The sequence below is a fragment of the Salmo salar genome, chromosome ssa06 (assembly GCF_905237065.1).
Source record: "Salmo salar chromosome ssa06, Ssal_v3.1, whole genome shotgun sequence".
In the NCBI taxonomy this organism is placed as follows: domain Eukaryota; kingdom Metazoa; phylum Chordata; class Actinopteri; order Salmoniformes; family Salmonidae; genus Salmo; species Salmo salar.
The window spans coordinates 88,863,086-88,884,286 of NC_059447.1; the positions used below are offsets into that span (position 1 = coordinate 88,863,086).

A 21,201-nucleotide genomic window follows, 5' to 3' on the forward strand; every position below is an offset into this window, starting at 1 on the left:
TTGTTACTTACTACCTGTCCAGAAAGACAGTTTGTTAGTACAAAGGCAATAATGAAGTCTGTGACTAAATATGAAGAGGCATGTCGTCACCTCAGGCTGTCAGCTGGGCGTTACCGTGGCATCAGTGTTGCTCCTCTATGTGTTATGATAGAGCTACAGTGCCCTCATCCTGTCCTCTGTGGAATTACAACATCACCTCGTGGAGTCACAGGTGAAGAAAGATTTACTAGCTGTTAGGAGAAGTGGATAAGGATGTTAGGAGAAGTGGATGAATATGTTAGGAGAAGTGGATGAGGATGTTAGGCGAAGTGGATGAATATGTTAGGAGAAGTGGATGAGGATGTTAGGAGAAGTGGATAAGGATGTTAGGAGAAGTGGATGAGGATGTTAGGAGAAGTGGATGAGGATGTTAGGAGAAGTGGATGAGGATGTTAGGAGAAGTGGATGAGGATGTTAGGAGAAGTGGATGAGGATGTTAGGAGAAGTGGATGAATATGTTAGGAGAAGTGGATGAATATGTTAGGAGAAGTGGATGAATATGTTAGGAGAAGTGGATGAGGATGTTAGGAGAAGTGGATGAATATGTTAGGAGAAGTGGATGAGGATGTTAGGAGAAGTGGATGAGGATGTTAGGAGAAGTGGATGAGGATGTTAGGAGAAGTGGATGAGGATGTTAGGAGAAGTGGATGAATATGTTAGGAGAAGTGGATGAGGATGTTAGGAGAAGTGGATGAGGATGTTAGGAGAAGTGGATAAGGATGTTAGGAGAAGTGGATGAGGATGTTGATGTTAGGAGAAGTGGATGAGGATGTTAGGAGAAGTGGATGAGGATGTTAGAAGTGGATAAGGATGTTAGGAGAAGTGGATGAGGATGTTAGGAGAAGTGGATGAGGATGTTAGGAGAAGTGGATAAGGATGTTAGGAGAAGTGGATGAATATGTTAGGAGAAGTGGATAAGGATGTTAGGAGTAGTGAATAAGGATGTTAGGAGAAGTGGATAAGGATGTTAGGAGAAGTGGATAAGGATGTTAGAAGGGAATAAGGATGTTAGGAGAAGTGGATAAGGATGTTAGGAGTAGTGAATAAGGATGTTAGAAGGGAATAAGGATGTTAGGAGAAGTGGATAAGGACAAGAGGAGAAATGGATAAAGATGACCTTCTCTCCGTTCTTTCTCCCCCCTCTCTCTCCCCGCTCTCTCTCCCTCTCTTAATCTCCCGCTCTTAATCTCCAGCCTCTCTCTCTCCTCTCTTTCTGCTCCCCCTCTTACTCTCTTTCGGCTTGTTTCTGCTTATTCAAATCAGAAACAAGCAATTAACAGCCTCCTCCCTCCACTGCAGCAACAGACTAATAAACAAAGTAGAATAGCATCTGTAATACAGAATTATACAGTACTGACACAGTATTATACAGTACTGACACAGTATTATACAGTACTGACACACACATACAGTATTATACAGTACTGACACAGTATTGTACAGTACTGACACATATACAGTATTATACAGTACTGATACAGTATTATACAGTACTGACACACACATACAGTATTATACAGTACTGACACAGTATTATACAGTACTGACACACACATACAGTATTATACAGTACTGACACAGTATTGTACAGTACTGACACACATACAGTATTATACAGTACTGACACAGTATTATACAGTACTGACACACACATACAGTATTATACAGTACTGACACAGTATTGTACAGTACTGACACACATACAGTATTATACAGTACTGACACACACAGAGTATTATACAGTACTGACACACATTATTATACAGTACTGACACAGTATTATACAGTACTGACACACATTATTATTAAGTACTGACACAGTATTATACAGTACTGACACACACCTACAGTATTATACAGTACTGACACACACATACAGTAATGACTCACAGTATTATACAGTACTGACACACACATACAGTATTATACAGTACTGACACACACACACATACAGTATTATACAGTACTGACACACACACATACAGTACTGAAACAGTGTTATACAGTACTGACACACACATACAGTAATGGCTCACAGTATTATACAGTACTGACACAGTATTATATAGTACTGGCACACACATACAGTATTATACAGTACGCATACAGTACTGAAACAGTAGGGGAAAAAAGAGAGAGAGAGAGAGAGAGAGAGAGAGAGAGAGAGGATGGCGGGAGGGAGGAGGGAGGGAGGGAGGGAGGGAGGGAGGGAGGGAGGGAGGGAGGGAGGGAGGGAGGTGGGCACTACTAATTATTTCATTCCCTCATGCTCTATTGTTCTTTCCTGTGATATTGACTAAGATTCTGGATGATGTTTTATGGAGATATCAAGCTATTTAGGAACACTAGGCTTCCACCCCAGCCAAAGATACAACAAGATACGACAAGCAATAGGATAATTGATTAACTGTCTAAACCAATGTGTGTGACCGAGCTGAGAGCTCACCTTTCTACAAAGCCAGAGAGTTGAGAGTTCACCTTTCTACAAAGCCAGAGAGTTGAGAGTTCACCTTTCTACACAGCCAGCGAGTTGAGTTCACCTTTCTACACAGCCAGAGAGTTGAGAGTTACCTTTCTACACAGCCAGCGAGTTGAGTTCACCTTTCTACACAGCCAGAGAGATGAGAGTTCACCGTTATACACAGCGAGAGAATTGAGAGTTCACCTTTCTACACAGCCAGAGAGTTGAGGTCACCTTTCTACACAGCCAGCCCAGCACAATTCATCATTGTGGAATGAGGAGCATCACTACCACCTAGTGGACAAACAATGCACATACAGTACCTCTTTGTCTCTAGTAAAATGTAGGTTGGTGAGTGGACTGCCGTAGTATTGTATTTAGAAATTGTAGTTTATGGTAGATGGTAGTTCTCATATGTTTTATTTGTTTACTGAGAAGCTAATTGGTATCCATGAAAACACTGTTGAGCTTTACTCTGAGAGACACACAAGCGTTTATGCACGCCACACACACACACACACACACACTACTCTCTCTGTTATATGCTAATGCTGGAAGGCTCCAACTCCCACAGCCCCCAGCCAAACCAGATAAACAAAGTGATGTAGTTTAAGTTTAGCACCTCAGACAGACTCTATAATCTGGGGGGGGGCACAGAGGGAGAGGGAACACTGTGATTAGAAATGATTAGATTGGGGTACACAAGATGGGGGGGGAAACTCCACATTATGGTGACCACAACGGGTACACAAGATTGTGAATTTACCTAGCCTATCAGAGGGCAAGGTGGAGCTATTACCTATATGTCCTGTACTGAAGTTTAAGAAAGGAGTTTCTCCTGACCACATAAGGAAAAACGTCTGTTCAAGGTGGTCAGTACATGAAGTGTGTAGGCAGTGGGGTTTACTAGGTGTCGCTGACCTATCTAATTTGTACCGGTCAAGCAAAAGATTGTCCTCCACTCCTCGATAGTCTTCAACTCTCACAGCCCCCAGCCAAACCAGGAAGTTCAAGTGTGTCCTATCAGCTCTCTATCCCAGGAAGACTTTTGGTATTTGATTAGGATCCCCATTAACTGTTGCAAAAAAGCTACTCTTCCTGGGGTTCCACACAAAACATGAAACATGACATAATACAGAACATTAATAGACAACAGATCAAGGACAGAACTACATCAAAACAATGTTTTAAATGCACACGTAACCTACATATCAATATATACACACACTATCTACAATGGCAAGAAAAAGTATGTTAACCCTTTGATATTACCTGGATGTCTGCATACATTTCATCATCAAATTTGATCTGATCTTCATCTAAGTCACAATAATAGACAAACACAGTGTGATTAAACTATTAACACACAAATTATATTTTTTTGTTATATATTGAATACATAATTTAAACATTCACAGTGTAAGTTAGGAAAAAGTATGTGATCCACCAGGCTAATGACTTCTCCAAAAGCTAGTTGGAGTCAGGAGTCAACTAACCTGGAGTCTAATCAATGAGACGAGATTGGAGATGTTGGTTAGAGCTGCCCTGCCCTATAAAAAAACTCACAAAATGAGTTTGCTATTCACAAGAATCATTGCCTGATGGTGAACCATGCCTCAAACAAAAGAGATCTCAGAAGAACTAAAATGAAGAATTGTTGACTTGCATAAAGCTGGAAAGGGTGACAAAAGTATCTCTAAAAGCCTTGATATTCATCAGTCCACGGTAAGACAAATTGTCAATAAATGGAGAAAGTTCAGCACTTTTGCTACTCTCCCTAGGACTGGCCGTCCTGGAAAGATGAATGCAAGAGCACAGCGCAGAATGCTCAATGAGGTTAAGAAGAATCCTAGCGTGTCAGCTAAAGACTTACAGAAATCTCTGGAACATGCTAACATCTCTGTTGAGTCTACGATACGTAAAACACTAAACAAGAATGGTGTTCATGGGAGGACACCGGGGAAGAAGCCACTGCTGTCCAAAAAAACATTGCTGCACGTCTGACGTTTGCAAAAGTGCACCTGGATGTTCCACAGCGCTACTGGAAAAATATTCTGTGGACAGATGAAACTACAGTTGAGTTGTTTGGAAGGAAGGAACACACAACACTATGTGTGGAGGAAAAAGGCACAGCACACCAATATCAAAACCTCATCCCAACAGCAAAGTATGGTGGAGGGAGCAGCGTGTCCTGACTTAGAGCATCTGGACGGTTCTGACTTAGAATCGGTGGACAACTATAAATACCTAGGTGTCTGGCAAGACTGTAAACTCTCCTTCCAGACTCATATTAAGCATCTCCAATCCAAAATTAAATCTAGAATCGGCTTCCTATTGCGCAACAAAGCATCCTTCACTCATGCTGCCAAACATACCCTCGTAAAACTGACCATCCTACCGATCCTTGACTTCGGCGATGTTATTTACAAAATAGCCTCCAACACTCTACTCAGCAAATTGGATGCAGTCTATCACAGTGGCATTCGTTTTGTCACCAGAGCCTCATATACTACCCACCGCTGTGACCTGTACGCTCTCGTTGGCTGGCCCTCGCTACATATTCGTCGCCAAACCCACTGGCTCCAGGTCATCTATAAGTCTTTGCTAGGTAAAGCTCCGCCTTATCTCAGCTCACTGGTCACCATAGCAGCACCCACCCGTAGCACGCGTTCCAGCAGGTATATTTCACTGGACACCCCCAAAGCCAATTCCTCGTTTGGCCGCCTTTCCTTCCAGTTCTCTGCTGCCAATGACTGGAACAAATTGCAAAAATCACTGAAGTTGGAGACTTATATCTCCCTCACTAACTTTAAGCATCAGCTGTCAGAGCAGCTAACCGGTCGCTGCAGCTGTACATAGCCCATCCAACTACCTACCTCATCCCTATATTTGTTTTTGTTTTTCTGCTCTTTTGTACACCAGTATTTGTACTTGAACATCCTCATCTGCACATCTATCACTCCAGTGTTAATTGCTAAATTGTAATTACTTCGCCACTATCGCCTATTTATTGCCTGACCTCATTTGCACACACTGTATACATATTTTTCTATTGTATTATTGACTGTATGTTTGTTTATTCCATGTGTAACTCTGTGTTGTACGTGTCGAACTGCTTTGCTTTATCTTGGCCAGGTCGCAATTGTAAATGAGAACTTGTTCTCAACTGGCCTACCTGGTTAAATAAAGGAGAATTATTTATTTTATTTTTTTAAATGGTTTGGGGCTGCTTTGCTGCCTCAGGGCCTGGACAGCTTGCTATCATTGACGGAAAAATGAATACCCAAGTTTATCAATACATTTTGCAGGAGAATGTTAGACTATCTGTCCACCAATTGAAGCTCAAAGGAAGTTGGGTGATGCAACAGGACAACGACCCAAAACACAGAAGTAAATCAACAACAGAAGAAAAATACTGCAGTGGACCAGTCAGAGTCCTGACCTCAAGCCAATTGAAATGTTGTGGCATGAGCTCAAGCCGATTGAAATGCTGTGGCATGACCTCAAGCCGATTGAAATGCTGTGGCATGACCTCAAGAGAGCGGTTCACACCAGACATCCCAAGAATATTGTGGAACTGAAACAGTTTTGTAAAAGAGTTAATGGTCCAAAATACCTCCTGACCGTTGTGCAGGTCTGATCTGCAAGTACAGAAAACGTTTGGTTGAGGTTATTGCTGCCAAAGGAGGATCAACCAGTTATTAAATCCAAGGGTTCACATGGTTCACATACTTTTTTCCACCCTACACTGTGAATGTTTACACGGTGTGTTCAATAAAGACATGAAAACCTAATTGTTTGTTAGTTTAAGCACACTGTTTGGCTATTGTTGTAACCTAGATGAAGATCAGATCTCATTTGATGACCAAATTACACAGAAATCCAGGTAATTCTTAAGGGCTCACATACTTTTTCTTGCCACTGTAGGCTCAAATCTGCCACATTGTCTTTGAATCAGTTGTTGTTTTCTCAGAAAAGAAACACATTTAAAAACCACACACTACTTATCCTTTAATCTATGAAAGGTCTTTCACAACTAGCTAAATGTATTTATATCACTTTACACATTTCATTGGGATTCTACCTATATAAATGAAATTTGCCTTATGACGCATCAGTGGAGTTATTTCATGCCAACGCATTTGTTTCCATGTTTCCTCGCCGCGATTACCTTTGACCTTTTTCAAAGTGTTGAGGACGGAGGACAGGAGGCAAGCAAAACCAAAACTGGGATTCATCCACAAGATGGTGAAACTATCCGAGGGCAAGATGGAGCTAGTTCCACGTGAGTAGAAAATACTGTACAAGGCCAATCTGTTCAGATCAACAGAACATGAGGAGCCTTGGGGTAGGCAGTAGGGTTCGCTAGGTATGTCTGATGGCCCTCCTGATACCCAATCTGGTCTCTCCCTCCCAAAGATTGGATAGGTTCTCCCTTCCTCCCCCCACCATCTCTACCCAGACCCCAGATCTTTCTCTCTGCACCCCTGGAACTCCTATCCCTCTCATCTATTTTACACCCCCCCTTCATTAGCACAAGTACAGTAGAGCAGACATTAAGGAGACTAGGCAGAAGATGAATGTGTCATCATGGTCAAAGATTGAGTTGTGCATTTCATGCACTGTAAATCCCTATTGGGGGGGGGGTAAACAGTTGGCTTTACTACCATCTTGCTCTTATGCGGTCAGACAACATCGTCTGAACATTAGACAATACAATAGAAACACTACGGCTGTGTTTAAAACACTTGTTGGTCGGACAGATTCAGTTGGCAATTGACATTGATTTCATGGCTACCTGTAATATGACCTGAGCGTTAGATAATACCCCCCCTGTCGAAGCGGATTGGTCAGGCCACTGATGTCAAAGCGGATTGGTCAGGCCACTGATGTCAAAGCGGATTGGTCAATACCACTGATGTCAAAGCGGATTGGTCAATACCACTGATGTCAAAGCGGATTGGTCAATACCACTGATGTCAAAGCGGATTGGTCAATACCACTGATGTCAAAGCGGATTGGTCAATACCACTGATGTCGAAGCGGATTGGTCAATACCACTGATGTCAAAGCGGATTGGTCAATACCACTGATCACTGTGTTTTGTGTCTGTTAAACTCAGCATGGTCGATGCCTCAGAAGAGTAGTCCTTCATCATGGTCTCCTCAAACTAAGGGGACAAGGAACTACAACGGAATAAAATCACGCGTCTAAACTAAAGCAAGAGAACCTGCTGCCAGGTATATGAATGAATCAAGCACAAGCCGAGTTTGAGTTGGTGGTTTATTGATATTCTGCCTTGTAGCAACAACAACAACAACAACAAAAAAATGGGGAAAACAATATTTTCACTTTGTGAGTGAGAAAAATATGGTTGTTGTACACTCCACCAGATAACAAAACAAATAAATATTCAGAAATTGAAATATAAAAATGTTTGGTTAAGTATGATGGCAGTTATACACCAGTGTCTAAAATGTCAATACTCAGAGAAAATTTGGTTTTGAGAAGAAAAAAATATATATAACTGGACATAAAAAAAACATAATTGATCAAAACTAACATACTATATCAAGAAGATACTTCACAGTATAGTTACTAGAAAAAAAACGTAGGTAGTTAAAAAATAAAAAGCAAGAAAAATAGAGATTCATAAAGGAAATATACTTAAATGAAGCCAATTAGTATATTCTAATTACACGTTCTGGTAGTGAGTCCAGAAGTGTTGTAAACATTCATTAGTAAACAAACTTGTCAATGAAAATAAACTTGAACCCTGTAACATATGAACCCTGTCTTGAACCCTGTAACATATGCTGGAAAACCAATGAACCCTCTCATACTGTATGTAAGTAGCACTGAGGCGGCAGGTAGCCTAGTGGTTAGAGCGTTGGACTAGTAACCAGCAGGTAGACTAGTGGTTAGAGCGTTGGACTAGTAACCAGCAGGTAGACTAGTGGTTAGAGCGTTGGACTAGTAACCGAAAGGTTGCAAGATCGAATCCCCGAGCTGACAAGGTAAAAATCTGTCGTTCTGCCCCTGAACAAGGCAGTGGATGAACATTCAATTGTCAATTTCCTTGGGGGGGTAGAATCAAAACTCAGTGTTTGCAGAACATGCTTGGAAAACAAAAAGGGAGCTAAACAATAAAGGAGAAACTTGATTTCTGAAACAAATGCCTTTCCCTATAACTCAGACTTCTTTCAATACAACACATCTAAAAAAAAAAAATAAAAGAACGTTTTTAAAAAAGTCAACCACTAGGAATCTTCTAGAACAGATAAACAGACATCAAATGGATTAACAAAAACAGCACACCTTAAACAATTAACTAACTAAAATGAGAACATGGAAATAAAATGGTGTTGAACACAATACTGAGAGAGAAATTAAAACCAACCTTACTGAAAGAGACGGGATTAAAACCAACAATGCTGAGAGATGAAAACCCATCATAATGAGAGAGATGGGATTAAAACCCACAATACTGAGAGAGATGGGATTAAAACCAAGACTAGCGAGACAAGAGAAGCAGAAACAACCAGTCTCAAACAAAGAGACATTTAAATAAAGCCCCACTGTCACCATCATGGTGACTTTCAACTGCCTTTTGCCTGGAGGCCAGCGGCACATTAGTGGAACAGTGTCTTTTCACACACATGCAAATGTCCATGAGCTGAAGGTGATAGGTAAAGGAATGAGGGAGGGAGGAGGGGAACAGACAAGGAGAGAAGGACAAATCAAGATTAAGATGCATTTAGCTACAATTCCAATGCATTAGGTTTCACCCACATGCTCAAACAAACCTCTAACCAAACAAATAGTGTGTTCAGTTGAAGAAAAATCAACAACATTTTTAAAGAGGGTGAGGGGTGAGTTGATACTGATGGCTCTGTTTGAGGAAGTGAAGGAGGGAGAAGGGATTTTTTGTTGTTGTTAGTTTAGTTTGTTTTTTAGTTTAGGATTCTGAAGAGACGAGAGCATTTCAGTTTGTTACAGGGGGCACCGTTCTGCTTAAAGCTAGTGTAAGAGTGTATGACCACCATTACACTCGGTACCCTCTCTCAGCCATGCCCTCTCTCTCAGCCATGCCCTCTCTCTCAGCCATGCCCTCTCTCTCAGCCATGCCCTCTCTCTCAGCCATGCCCTCTCTCTCAGCCATGCCCTCTCTCTCAGCCATGTACCAGTGGCACCCCGTGATGCAAGGCTCTTTTCCACATATAGTAGGTGGAGCGGGGAGTCAGGGGGAAATAGGACCTGAACTCTTTGAAGGTGGGGAAGGACTTCTCCTCGAAGCGTTTCTGGAGGAACAGTTTGGCCTTGGCCTTGAAGTTGGCCAGGGCCACCAGATCCATCACAAACATCTGGTCGTCTGTTGTGGTGGTGGTGGTGGACATCTTGGTTGGGTTGGGGAGGGACAAGGGGGACCTGGGTAGAGGGAGGGGGGCATCGAAGGGGGGTGTCACAAAAGTCATTGTGGAAGGGCCTCTCAGACCCTCTGTTGGATCCCCCCCTAAGAACAACACATCCTGAGTCACGTCCTGAGTAAGACCTCTCGACTTTATCTCACTCTCCGTCACGCCGTTAACATTCTCCATTACTGCATTGTTGTTTTCCATAATATTCTCAGGCCTGTTCACCTCTAGAGACAGAGACGGGTGGGTGATTTTCTCCTTCCTGTTTTGACTCGGGCCGTTGCGCCACATCCAATAGAAACAGAGTGACAGGGATGGGTAGTTCACTTTGAACTTGGACATCGGCCATCTTGACATCCACACCTTCACCTTGGCTGCTTCTCTCAGCTTCTTCCTGTGTAGGAACACCAACCTGAACCCTTTGTGGTTGTTTCTACAGATCTTCATTCTGGCGAAGGCAGCAGAGGCATGACCATGGCTCTCAGTTCCCCCGATAGGGGACAGACCACCAGTGGGACTACTCTTATCCACATCAGAGTTGTCTTCACTACTCCTAGCCTTGTAGCCTCTATTGAACAGCATGGCTTCCCTCCTCCAGTTGTAGTAAGTTGATCTGTATTCATTCATATTAAACTTGAGTTAAATTGCATTTAAAATTGTAACACCTTAACAGTAAAATCAATAAAATGAAGGAGATTAATAAAAGAACAAAAGAAAATGATTGATTAATGGCCAAGCTATATATCAGTTAAATCCTTGTCACTGACCTGGAGATGCCTGGGAAGCTCCTCTTGAAGATCCTGAAGGGGAACGAGGTGTTCATAGCGATGCAGTTCTGAAGAACTTTCTTGGCTTCCTGCATCAGCGCCAGATTCTGGGCCCGTTCCCCGTCCACCTTATCATTGTTGTAGTTCAGGCCGAACATACTGGCCACGCTGTCGTGGTGCTCTGGGTTTGGCTCTACCTCTTGGTCCTCCTCGTGCCTGGGCTTGGACTCTGGGGAGGACCAGGACTCCTGCTCCGTGCTGTCCCCTGGACTCACCTCGTCAGTGGAGAAACTACCGCCGGATGAGATCAACTCGTGCTTCCAGGCATAGTAGGTGGACCTGGGAAAGAATGACGTTGTTTTTTTTCCCCAAAAGGAAAGGTAATTTAGAGGCAACAGAACTATACAAGACAGCGGCAGCATAACTACAGCTTTCTGGGAACAGAAAAGTCAAGTTAAAAATCAAGATATTTTTTAACCATTTAAATTTTTTTTTTTTTTTTGTAAAGACATCCTGTATAGACATCCTAAAGACAATTTACCGGGAGATCTCAGGGAAGAACTCTTTAAACTGGTGCAGAGGCATAAGCTTCCCTTCCAGATAACACGCCTGGACGAAGTGCTTGGCCTCGTACCTTCATAGAAAGAGATAGACAGATTAATACTCATTCAATGTCAGCAGAAGGTTAAACATACAGACCAAACAACACCACAATAAACACCAGAACAAACACCACAACAAAACACCACAAGCCATTAAAGTGAGAATGTCCCAGAGTGCCATGATGCTGTCATCAGTATCTACAACTGATAAAGAGTATAAGGGAGTTATATAGAGGTGGACCTGGCAGCTGATTTCTTGCGGTGCTCCTGTGTCTGCCGTCTCCAGCGGTAGAAGGTACTCTTGGTGATGTTGTACTTGTCCTTCAGACTGGAGTAGGACAGGTGCGAGTCCTGCTTGAGAAGCTGTTGGGTCTTCAACGGGGAGTGGACCCTATTCTCAGTGTTAGGACTGCCCATCTGGAGGTCACTAGCCTGGACTAACGCTACAAAGACTATGGGTCTAAACCTGGAGCTGGTGGAGCCCTCCTCTAGCTCTCCAGACCACATAATGTGCATGGTGATAGGATCCATGTCTTTGGGGTAGGACCTGGGTCTTATCAGGCGGTTGAAGTAGGGTCGTATCTTGAGGTTGTACATGGGGTAGACAGAATAGATGTTGCACTGGAGGACAGAGGAGAGGGCATAGAGGTGCCACATGTTGGCGTAGGAGCCAGAGAAGCAGGAGGCTTTGACATCAGCATCAAATATAGCCTCGAGGACAGACAGGGGGAGGTTGAGCATGTCCTGGGACTCCTCGGCACACAGGCTGAACCTGGCTGCCTGCAGCATCACCTTAGAGTCGATCATACCACACAAGTAATACCTCTTCCACAGCAGCATGTCGACCACTGTACGCACCTGGAGGGAATAGAGTACATCTTTCAGTACTATTCAAAATACAGATTAGGCTACAAACTAATATAGTAACTAATTATATCTTTCTAAATGTGTTGTCAGAATACAGTATTTTATATTTTCAAAACAGAGAAATACATTTTAGCTCTGAGTTATCCACATTCAAAATGACGGAATTATAACCTTCATGCTTTGCAAATACAAATCCACACAAGCCAATGAAACGCATATTTCATTCAAATGCATGTGAAACACTTCCTCCTCACCTGTAGCTCCAGACTGAGACTAGTAGTCCCCACGAGCAGCATGCTGGCTGCATCAAACAACAGGTTCCCTTCTCCCTTACAGACCAGAGGTAGGAGGCCTCCGGGGGCGTCAGCAGGGTACAGGCTATGGGCCTTCCCATCGATGCCTGCCCAGTTGGGGAAGTCCTGGCAAGGGGAGGAGGGCAGGGTGAAGGGGGTCAGGACCTGGTGGACCTCCTGAGCTACCCTGGTGAGGGCGTCCAGGCCGGAGCTCTCTGTAGCATCCTGCAGCTGCCCTAGAACTGACATAACCACATCCTTCCTCTGAATCATACCTGCTAGGACACAGAGACAGAACAGAGTTAGTTATATAGGAAGATGCACAAAAACCTTACAGAAAGATATTGTACAGAAACTGGACAGAAGCTGTCCAGTAAATGAATTCAATGTAGTGTTGTCGCTCTTGTCATCATGTGCGTTTTGTCCTATATTTATACTTTTATTTTGAATCCCAGCCCCTGTCCCCACAGAAGGCCTTATGCCTTTTGGTAGGCCTTAATTGTAAATAATTTGTTCTTAACTGATGTGCCTAGTTAAATAAAGGTGAAATAAATACAAATTAATGAAAAATGTAATTCTGCTGTTGCATGAAACATTTAAGAGTAGACTAAACAAGACACCTGTTTACGGTTTTGATTGAATAGGCCTTGAAGATACATACATTTAGAACTGACTACATGTGATTGAATTCTAGTGTCCCGATGAATGTGCAAACATTAGCTGCACATGTTCAAACTAACAAGAACTACACTGTTTAGTGAAGGAATATTTATATGCCTGTGACAATGTTATTTTAAGGCATTTAAAATATATATTAAATTCCCTATTTGAAAATGTAACCTGTGTAAAACACCCAATAGCAGTCTCCACAGAGAGAAAAGTCGCTTATTTACCGTGCTAAGTGAAGTGCAATAATTTCAGCCTAATACAACGCACGAAGAAGTGTGACACGCAGTACAAGAATAAGTGTGCTGAACCGAGGAACTATGGGTCATTACAATTATAATAATGTCATTCAAAAAGGAAACACTCTCTACCACTACTGATTCATTAATAAACGAAGCGTGCGCAAAATTGCACCAGCCAACTTTGCCCGAAAACAGTTTCGGACTACGTGCCAATTTTTCTTCCGATTACATCTCTGCGATACTTTATACACTGATAAAACATTTTTTTAAGTCATTCGGGAACATTCCTTACCTGAAATATTTGTTATAAATAGTTTTCCAAGAGGACGTCACTCACTTCTGGAGTGGTAAAACGCACAGCATAGATTCTGAGCTTTCGTTCCAGTTGCCCCTCAGATAGTTAGTCCATTGTGTGTGCATGTAACAATGTAATCTGCGTGCTTGCACCAATTCAGCCAACCTGTGTCCACTCCAGATGGGACACTTTTGGAGAGAAATTTGAGAGTGATAAGCCCAACCTCCCTTCAGGAAATTGTCAATTGCCGAAAAGTTTTTTTGTTGTTGTTGTCTGTGGCTTCAGAAAACACTGCCCTCCTTCCCACGCGCAGGGCCACGGTCAATTTCAATGTGAAGTGTTAACAAAAGCCGTGGTGTCAAAGGCTATCTGTAGAGCAACAGTTATATGGGTATATATCGGGTTGCTGACTACCTTGGGATTTTTACCACGTTATTATGGGTTTGTTTTGCTTGGAGTGTTTGTGTTTTTTCAAGCTGTTGCTTAATTAGGCCTAGTTCATTTCCAAGTTTATTTAATTTCCAAGTTCTAGGGCTTTCCAAAACATGATATAAATGTTTTACTCATATCAGGCTTGTAGAATATTGAATAATTTACACAGAATGTGGGTTACTTAACTTGAGTTACAACAGCAAATTTTGTGTTGTGTGGTGACCTGGCCTCCCTGTTTCTCCTCAGATAAGGCCTTCTTCATAGAAGTGCAGAAAGTCCACCAAATAAGGGTGACCTCACTTTGTACTTTCTATAACTTGAGCATATTAACATTGATAGTCTGATGACCCATATCCAAACTCTCCCATTGTCGCGTCAGGCCAGTATCATTCTCAGAACCTGTACTGAACAGACTAGAGTAGAGGCATTGTCCCGTGTGGCTCAGTTGGTAGAGCATGGCATTTGCAAAGCAAGGGGGACCAGAATGAAAACGTATGCACTCACTACTGGATAAGAGAGTCTGTTAAATGACTCACTACTGTAGTGTCTCTGGATAAGAGAATCTGTTAAATGACTCACTACTGTAGTGGCTCTGGATCAGAGAGTCTGTTAAATGACTCACTACTGTAGTCATTCTGGATAAGAGAGTCTGTTAAATGACTCACTGCCATAGTGGCTCTGGATAAGAGAGTCTGTTAAATGACTCACTACTGTAGTGGCTCTGGATGAGAGAGTCTGCTAAATGACTCACTACTGTAGTGGCTCTGGATAAGAGAGTCTGCTAAATGACTCACTACTGTAGTGGCTCTGGATAAGAGAGTCTGTTAAATGACTCACTACTGTAGTGGCCCTGGATAAGAGAGTCTAAGTGACTCACTACTGTAGTGGCTCTGGATAAGAGAGTCTGTTAAATGACTCACTACTGTAGTGGCTCTGGATAAGAGAGTCTGTTAAATGACTCACTACTGTTGTGGCTCTGGATAAGAGAGTCTGCTAAATGACTCACTACTGTAGTGGCTCTGGATAAGAGAGTCTGTTAAATGACTCACTACTGTAGTCATTCTGGATAAGAGAGTCTGTTAAATGACTCACTACTGTAGTGTCTCTGGATAAGAGAGTCTGTTAAATGACTCACTACTGTAAGTGGCTCTGGATGAGAGAGTCTGTTAAATGACTCACTACTGTAGTGGCTCTGGATGAGAGAGTCTGTTAAATGACTCACTACTGTAGTGGCTCTGGATAAGAGAGTCTGTTAAATGACTCACTACTGTAGTGGCTCTGGATGAGAGAGTCTGTTAAATGACTCACTACTGTAGTGGCTCTGGATAAGAGTCTGTTAAATGACTCACTAATGTAGTGGCTCTGGATAAGAGAGTCTGTTAAATGACTCACTACTGTAGTGGCTCTGGATAAGAGAGTCTGTTAAATGACTCAGTACTGTAGTGGCTCTGGATGAGAGAGTCTGTTAAATGACTCACTACTGTAGTGGCTCTGGATGAGAGAGTCTGTTAAATGACTCACTACTGTAGTGGCTCTGGATGAGAGAGTCTGTTAAATGACTCACTACTGTAGTGGCTCTGGATGAGAGAGTCTGTTAAATGACTCACTACTGTAGTGGCTCTGGAATAAGAGAGTCTGTTAAATGACTCACTACTGTAGTGGCCCTAGATAAGAGAGTCTGTTAAATGACTCACTACTGTAGTGGCTCTGGATAAGAGAGTCTGTTAAATGACTCACTACTGTAGTGGCTCTGGATAAGAGAGTCTGTTAAATGACTCACTACTGTAGTGGCCCTAGATAAGAGAGTCTGTTAAATGACTAAAATGTGGTGTGGAGCCGTTCCTCACAGCTCTGTCCTGCAAGTCTTTTGTTCTCCACACACTGCACAACAACCCTGTATGTCAACCACACCAGACTAAACACATCTAATCTATATACACACACACACACACACACACACACACACACACACACACACACACACACACACACACACACACACACACACACACACACACACACACACACACACACACACACACACATCTAAAACAAATGTATTAACCCCAACCTTTGTCTCCTCTCTGTCCAATGCCGTCCTGGGTAGACGTGCTGGTGCCTGGGTGTTCTAGTGACTGGGGTTCAAGGGGTTGACCTGCAGCTTATCTGCTATATGGAGGGAGATAGAGATAGAGAAGAGAACAGACTGGTTGTAATTTATCTGGGGGTTTGGGTCAAATGAACAGAAATTAGCTACAGGTGGATGGGAATATTCAAACCTATTTTAGGATAGATTATAGACAGGAAAGTCTAAAACAATCTCTCTACCTCTTTCACTCTGTTTATTTAACTAGGCAAGTCAGTTAAGAACAAATTCTTATTTACAATGACGGCCTACCCCGGGCCAACTGTACACTGCCCTATGGGACTGTGGGACTCCTAATCACAGCCGGATGTGATGCAGCCTGGATTCGAACCAGGTGACGCCTCTTGCACTGAGATGCAGCGTCTTAGACCACTGAGCCACTCGGGAACCCACTGTCTCTCTTGCTCTGTCTCTCTCTCTTTCATTATGTTATCCACTTTTGATTGGACTGGCATCGATGTGTTAGGAGTACTGGCTTCCAGATTGATTGAATAGCTTCTGATTCCACATCCCAGGGAAAATATTGGCCACATCCCAGGGAACATATTGGCCACATCCCAGGGAAAATATTGGTTTGGAGTCATTTTTCCCCATTTGCTTCAAATCTGCCAAGTCTGGTTCTGTCTTCGGGAAACTTGTGGATGTTTGTCATTTTCTATGTAAGTCTTATATTTGTGTGTGTGTGTATGTGTGTGTGTGTGGGGGGGGGGGTGTTACCTGCTTGCTTTGGACTGACCCCAGCAACCCTTTACAATGAAAGTGTCATTTGTGATCTGTACATGAGCTGTTGAACTGACTCTTCGGGGCGAAGGATATCCTGCTGTGTTTTTATTCACTTCCCATTGGCTGGTCAGATTGATATTCTGGTCTTGTGGAGTCCATTGACTGAGGTCAGTCCCACACCTTAAGTGTGTTGATTAGCTGTACTGTGCTACACTGTGGACACAGGAGGGAGGGCTGGCCAAAGGTGTTTGAATGCAAATAGAGCAACACTGAGGTCGGCTCCGATAGTCTCTCACATGCTGTGTGTGTGTGTGTGTGTGTGTGTGTGTGTGTGTGTGTGTGTGTGTGTGTGTGTGTGTGTGTGTGTGTGTGTGTGTGTGTGTGTGTGTGTGTGTGTGTGTGTGTGTGTGTGTAGGGGGAAGGGGGAGACTGCAGATCAGTGAAGACAGTCCACTGGTTCTCCTTTGTGCCCAGGGGCCCTGGACTCCAGGGGGGCCCCATTGATTTTGTTAGTCACTCTAACTCAGATATCATATGAACATGGCATAAATCATGGCAAAATGAGTAGAATTGCATAACATTTGTATTAAAACAGCAACATTGTCTTTACACGGCAAAATGAGTAGAATTGCAGAGAATTTACTTTTAACGTTGCATTTTTTTTTTACGTTTACACCCCGACAGCTGATGAAACTGAAGAGTTTTTCTGTCTGTAATAAAGTCCTTTTGTGGGGGAAAACTCATTCTGATTGGCTGGGCCTGGCTCTCCAGTGGGTGGGCCTGGTTCTCCAGTGGGTGGGCCTGGTTCTCCAGTGGGTGGGCCTGGCTCTCCAGTGGGTGGGCCTTTGCCCAGTCATGTCAAATCCATAAATTAGGGGTTAATGAATTTATTTAAATTTACTGATTTCCTTATATAAACTGTAATTTAGTAAAATCTTTGAAATTGTTGCATGTTGTGTATATATTTTGTTCAGTAAAGATCGATCATGTCTATTTGTTCAGCCCATGGCCCACCACTCAGATTATATTTTGGCCCACCACTCAGATTATATTTTGGCCCAATACTCAGATTATATTTTGGCCCACCACTCAGATTATACGTTGGCCCACCAATCAGATTATATTTTAGCCCACCACTCAGATTATATTTTGGCCCACCACTCAGATTATATTTTGGCCCAATACTCAGATTATATTTTGGCCAACCACTCAGATTATATTTTGGCCCACCACTCAGATTATATTTTGGCCCAATACTCAGATTATATTTTGGCCAACCACTCAGATTATATTTTGGCCCACCACTCAGATTATATTTTGGCCCAATACTCAGATTACATGGTTTATGTTTTACCTGATTAAGACTATCAATAACAAATTTGCACATAAATATAGATTTCTCGTAATTCAAGTATTGATGTCAGCATGAGTTGATGTGTGAAGATGATAACAGCATCTGTTCTAGTTAGTTGTCAGTTTTTTTAATATTTGTTTATATTGAATGTCAGCTCCACTGCTAACGTAATGGGCCACTTGGCAGCAATATCCATCTGTACCTACAGTACCCGCAGGGCACTATCTCTGTACCTACAGGACACTATCTCTGTACCCACAGGACACTATCTCTGTACCCACAGGACACTATCTCTGTACCCGCAGGACACTATCCCTGTACCCGCAGGGCACTATCTCTGTACCCACAGGACACTATCTCTGTACCCGCAGGGCACTATCTCTGTACCCACAGGACACTATCTCTGTACCCACAGGACACTATCTCTGTACCCACAGGACACTATCTCTGTACCCACAGGACACTATCTCTGTACCCATAGGACACTATCTCTGTACCCACAGGACACTATCTCTGTACCCGCAGGGCACTATCTCTGTACCCACAGGACACTATCTCTGTACCCACAGGGCACTATCTCTGTACCCACAGGGCACTATCTCTGTACCCACAGGACACTATCTCTGTACCCACAGGACACTATCTCTGTACCCACAGGGCACTATCTCTGTACCCACAGGACACTATCTCTGTACCCACAGGACACTATCTCTGTACCCATAGGACACTATCTCTGTACCCACAGGACACTATCTCTGTACCCGCAGGGCACTATCTCTGTACCCACAGGACACTATCTCTGTACCCACAGGGCACTATCTCTGTACCCACAGGGCACTATCTCTGTACCCACAGGACACTATCTCTGTACCCACAGGACACTATCTCTGTACCCACAGGGCACTATCTCTGTACCCACAGGACACTATCTCTGTACCCACAGGACACTATCTCTGTACCCACAGGACACTATCTCTGTACCCGCAGGGCACTATCTCTGTACCCACAGGACACTATCTCTGTACCCACAGGACACTATCTCTGTACCCACAGGACACTATCTCTGTACCCACAGGGCACTATCTCTGTACCCACAGGACACTATCTCTGTACCCACAGGACACTATCTCTGTACCCACAGGACACTATCTCTGTACCCGCAGGGCACTAACTCTGTACCCACAGGACACTATCTCTGTACCCGCAGGACACTATCTCTGTACCCGCAGGGCACTATCTCTGTACCCACAGGACACTATCTCTGTACCCACAGGCATCCTGGCCTGCCACATCCTGTCCTGTAGAGTAACGTCCTGGCCTACAGAGTGACATCCTGACCTGTAGAGTGACATCCTGTCCTGCCACATCCTGTCCTGTAGAGTGACATTCTGTCCTGCTACATCCTGGCCAGTAAAGTGACATCCTGTCCTGTAGAGTGACATCCTGTCCTTTGAGAGTGACATCCTGTCCTGTAGAGTGACATCCTGTCCTGCTACATCCTGTCCTGCAGAGTGACGTCCTGCCCTGTAGAGTGACATCCTGTCCTGTAGAGTGACATCCTGGCCTGTAGAGCGACATCCTGTCCTGTAGAGTGACATCCTGTCCTGTAGAGTGACGTCCTGCCCTGTAGAGTGACATCCTGGCCTGTAGAGTGACGTCCTGTCCTGTAGAGTGACATCCTGGCCTGTAGAGTGATGTCCTGTCCTGTAGAGTGACATCCTGTCCTGTAGAGTGATGTCCTGTCCTGTAGAGTGACATCCTGGCCTGTAGAGTGATGTCCTGTCCTGTAGAGTGACATCCTGGCCTGTAGAGTGATGTCCTGTCCTGTAGAGTGACATCCTGTCCTGTAGAGTGACGTCCTGCCCTGTAGAGTGACATCCTGTCCTGCAGAGTGACATCCTGTCCTGTAGAGTGGCTTTTCATAGCCAATCACCCAGAGTATCTCTACCGTTCCTGCTGTCTCTAGAGAGTTGAAAACAGCAGGTCTGGGACAGGTAGCACATCCGGTGAACAGGGTTCCATTGCCGCAGGCAGAACAGTTGAAACTGGAGCAGCAACACGGCCAGGTGGACTGGGGACAGCAAGGAGTCATCAGGCCAGGTAGTCCTGAGGCATGGTCCTGGGCTCAGGTCCTCCGAGAAAGAAAGAAAGAAAGAAAGAAAGAAAGAAAGAAAGAAAGAAAGAAAGAAAGAAAGAAAGAAAGAAAGAAAGAAAGAAAGAAAGAAAGAAAGAAAGAAGAGCATACTTAAATTCACACAGGACACCGGATAAGACAGGAGAAATACTCCAGATATAACAGACTGACCCTAGCCCCCCGACATATAAACTACTGCAGCATAAATACGTGTCTTCATGTGAGGCTGAGAGGAGTTTCAGTGCACTCCACAGGTTGAAGACTTGGCTAGCATGGGCCAAGAGAGACTGAACGGCGTTGTTGTCTGTAATCAAATCAAAACAGTTTATTTGTCACGTGCGCCAAATACAACAGTGAAATGCTTACTTACAGGCCCTAACCAACAGTGCAATTTTTAAGTAAAAAATAGGTATTAGGTGAACAATAGATAAGTAAGGAAATAAAAACAACAGTGAAAAGACAGTGAATAATAAGAGTCGCGAGGCTATATACAGTAGAGAGGTAATATACAGTAGAGATGTTATATACAGTAGAGAGGCTATATACAGTAGAGAGGTTATATACAGTAGAGAGGTTATATACAGTAGAGAGGTTATATACAGTAGAGACGTTATATACAGTAGAGAGGCTATATACAGTAGAGACGTTATATACAGTAGAGACGTTATATACAGCAGAGAGGCTATATACAGTAGAGAGTCTATATACAGTAGAGAGGCTATAACAGTAGCGAGGCTATATACAGGCACCGGTTAGTTGGGCTAA

The 21,201-nt window shown here is 43.4% G+C and overlaps 1 protein-coding gene across 1 annotated transcript; it reads right to left on the reverse strand.

Annotated features, from left to right (window-relative positions):
* Nucleotides 1-7,769: 7,769 nt before the first annotated feature.
* On the reverse strand, nt 7,770-13,994 carry vrtn (vertebrae development associated). Its single transcript, XM_014206139.2, has 6 exons — nt 13,645-13,994; nt 12,406-12,719; nt 11,526-12,142; nt 11,224-11,316; nt 10,683-11,021; nt 7,770-10,528 (listed from the first exon to the last, which is right to left on the reverse strand). The coding sequence occupies exons 2-6, from the start codon at nt 12,715-12,717 to the stop codon at nt 9,673-9,675; spliced, it is 2,217 nt and encodes a 738-aa protein (XP_014061614.1). The 5' UTR covers nt 12,718-12,719; nt 13,645-13,994; the 3' UTR covers nt 7,770-9,672.
* Nucleotides 13,995-21,201: the final 7,207 nt, after the last annotated feature.

Coding starts and splice junctions, on each gene's coding strand:
- vrtn (XM_014206139.2), bottom strand. CDS start 12,717: ATGATTCAGAGGAAGGATGTGGTTATGTCAGTTCTAGGGCAGCTGCAG. Junction 12,143..12,405: donor GTCTCAGTCTGGAGCTACAG/GTGAGGAGGAAG, acceptor TATTCCCTCCAG/GTGCGTACAGTGGTCGACAT. Junction 11,317..11,525: donor CGCAAGAAATCAGCTGCCAG/GTCCACCTCTAT, acceptor CTTTCTATGAAG/GTACGAGGCCAAGCACTTCG.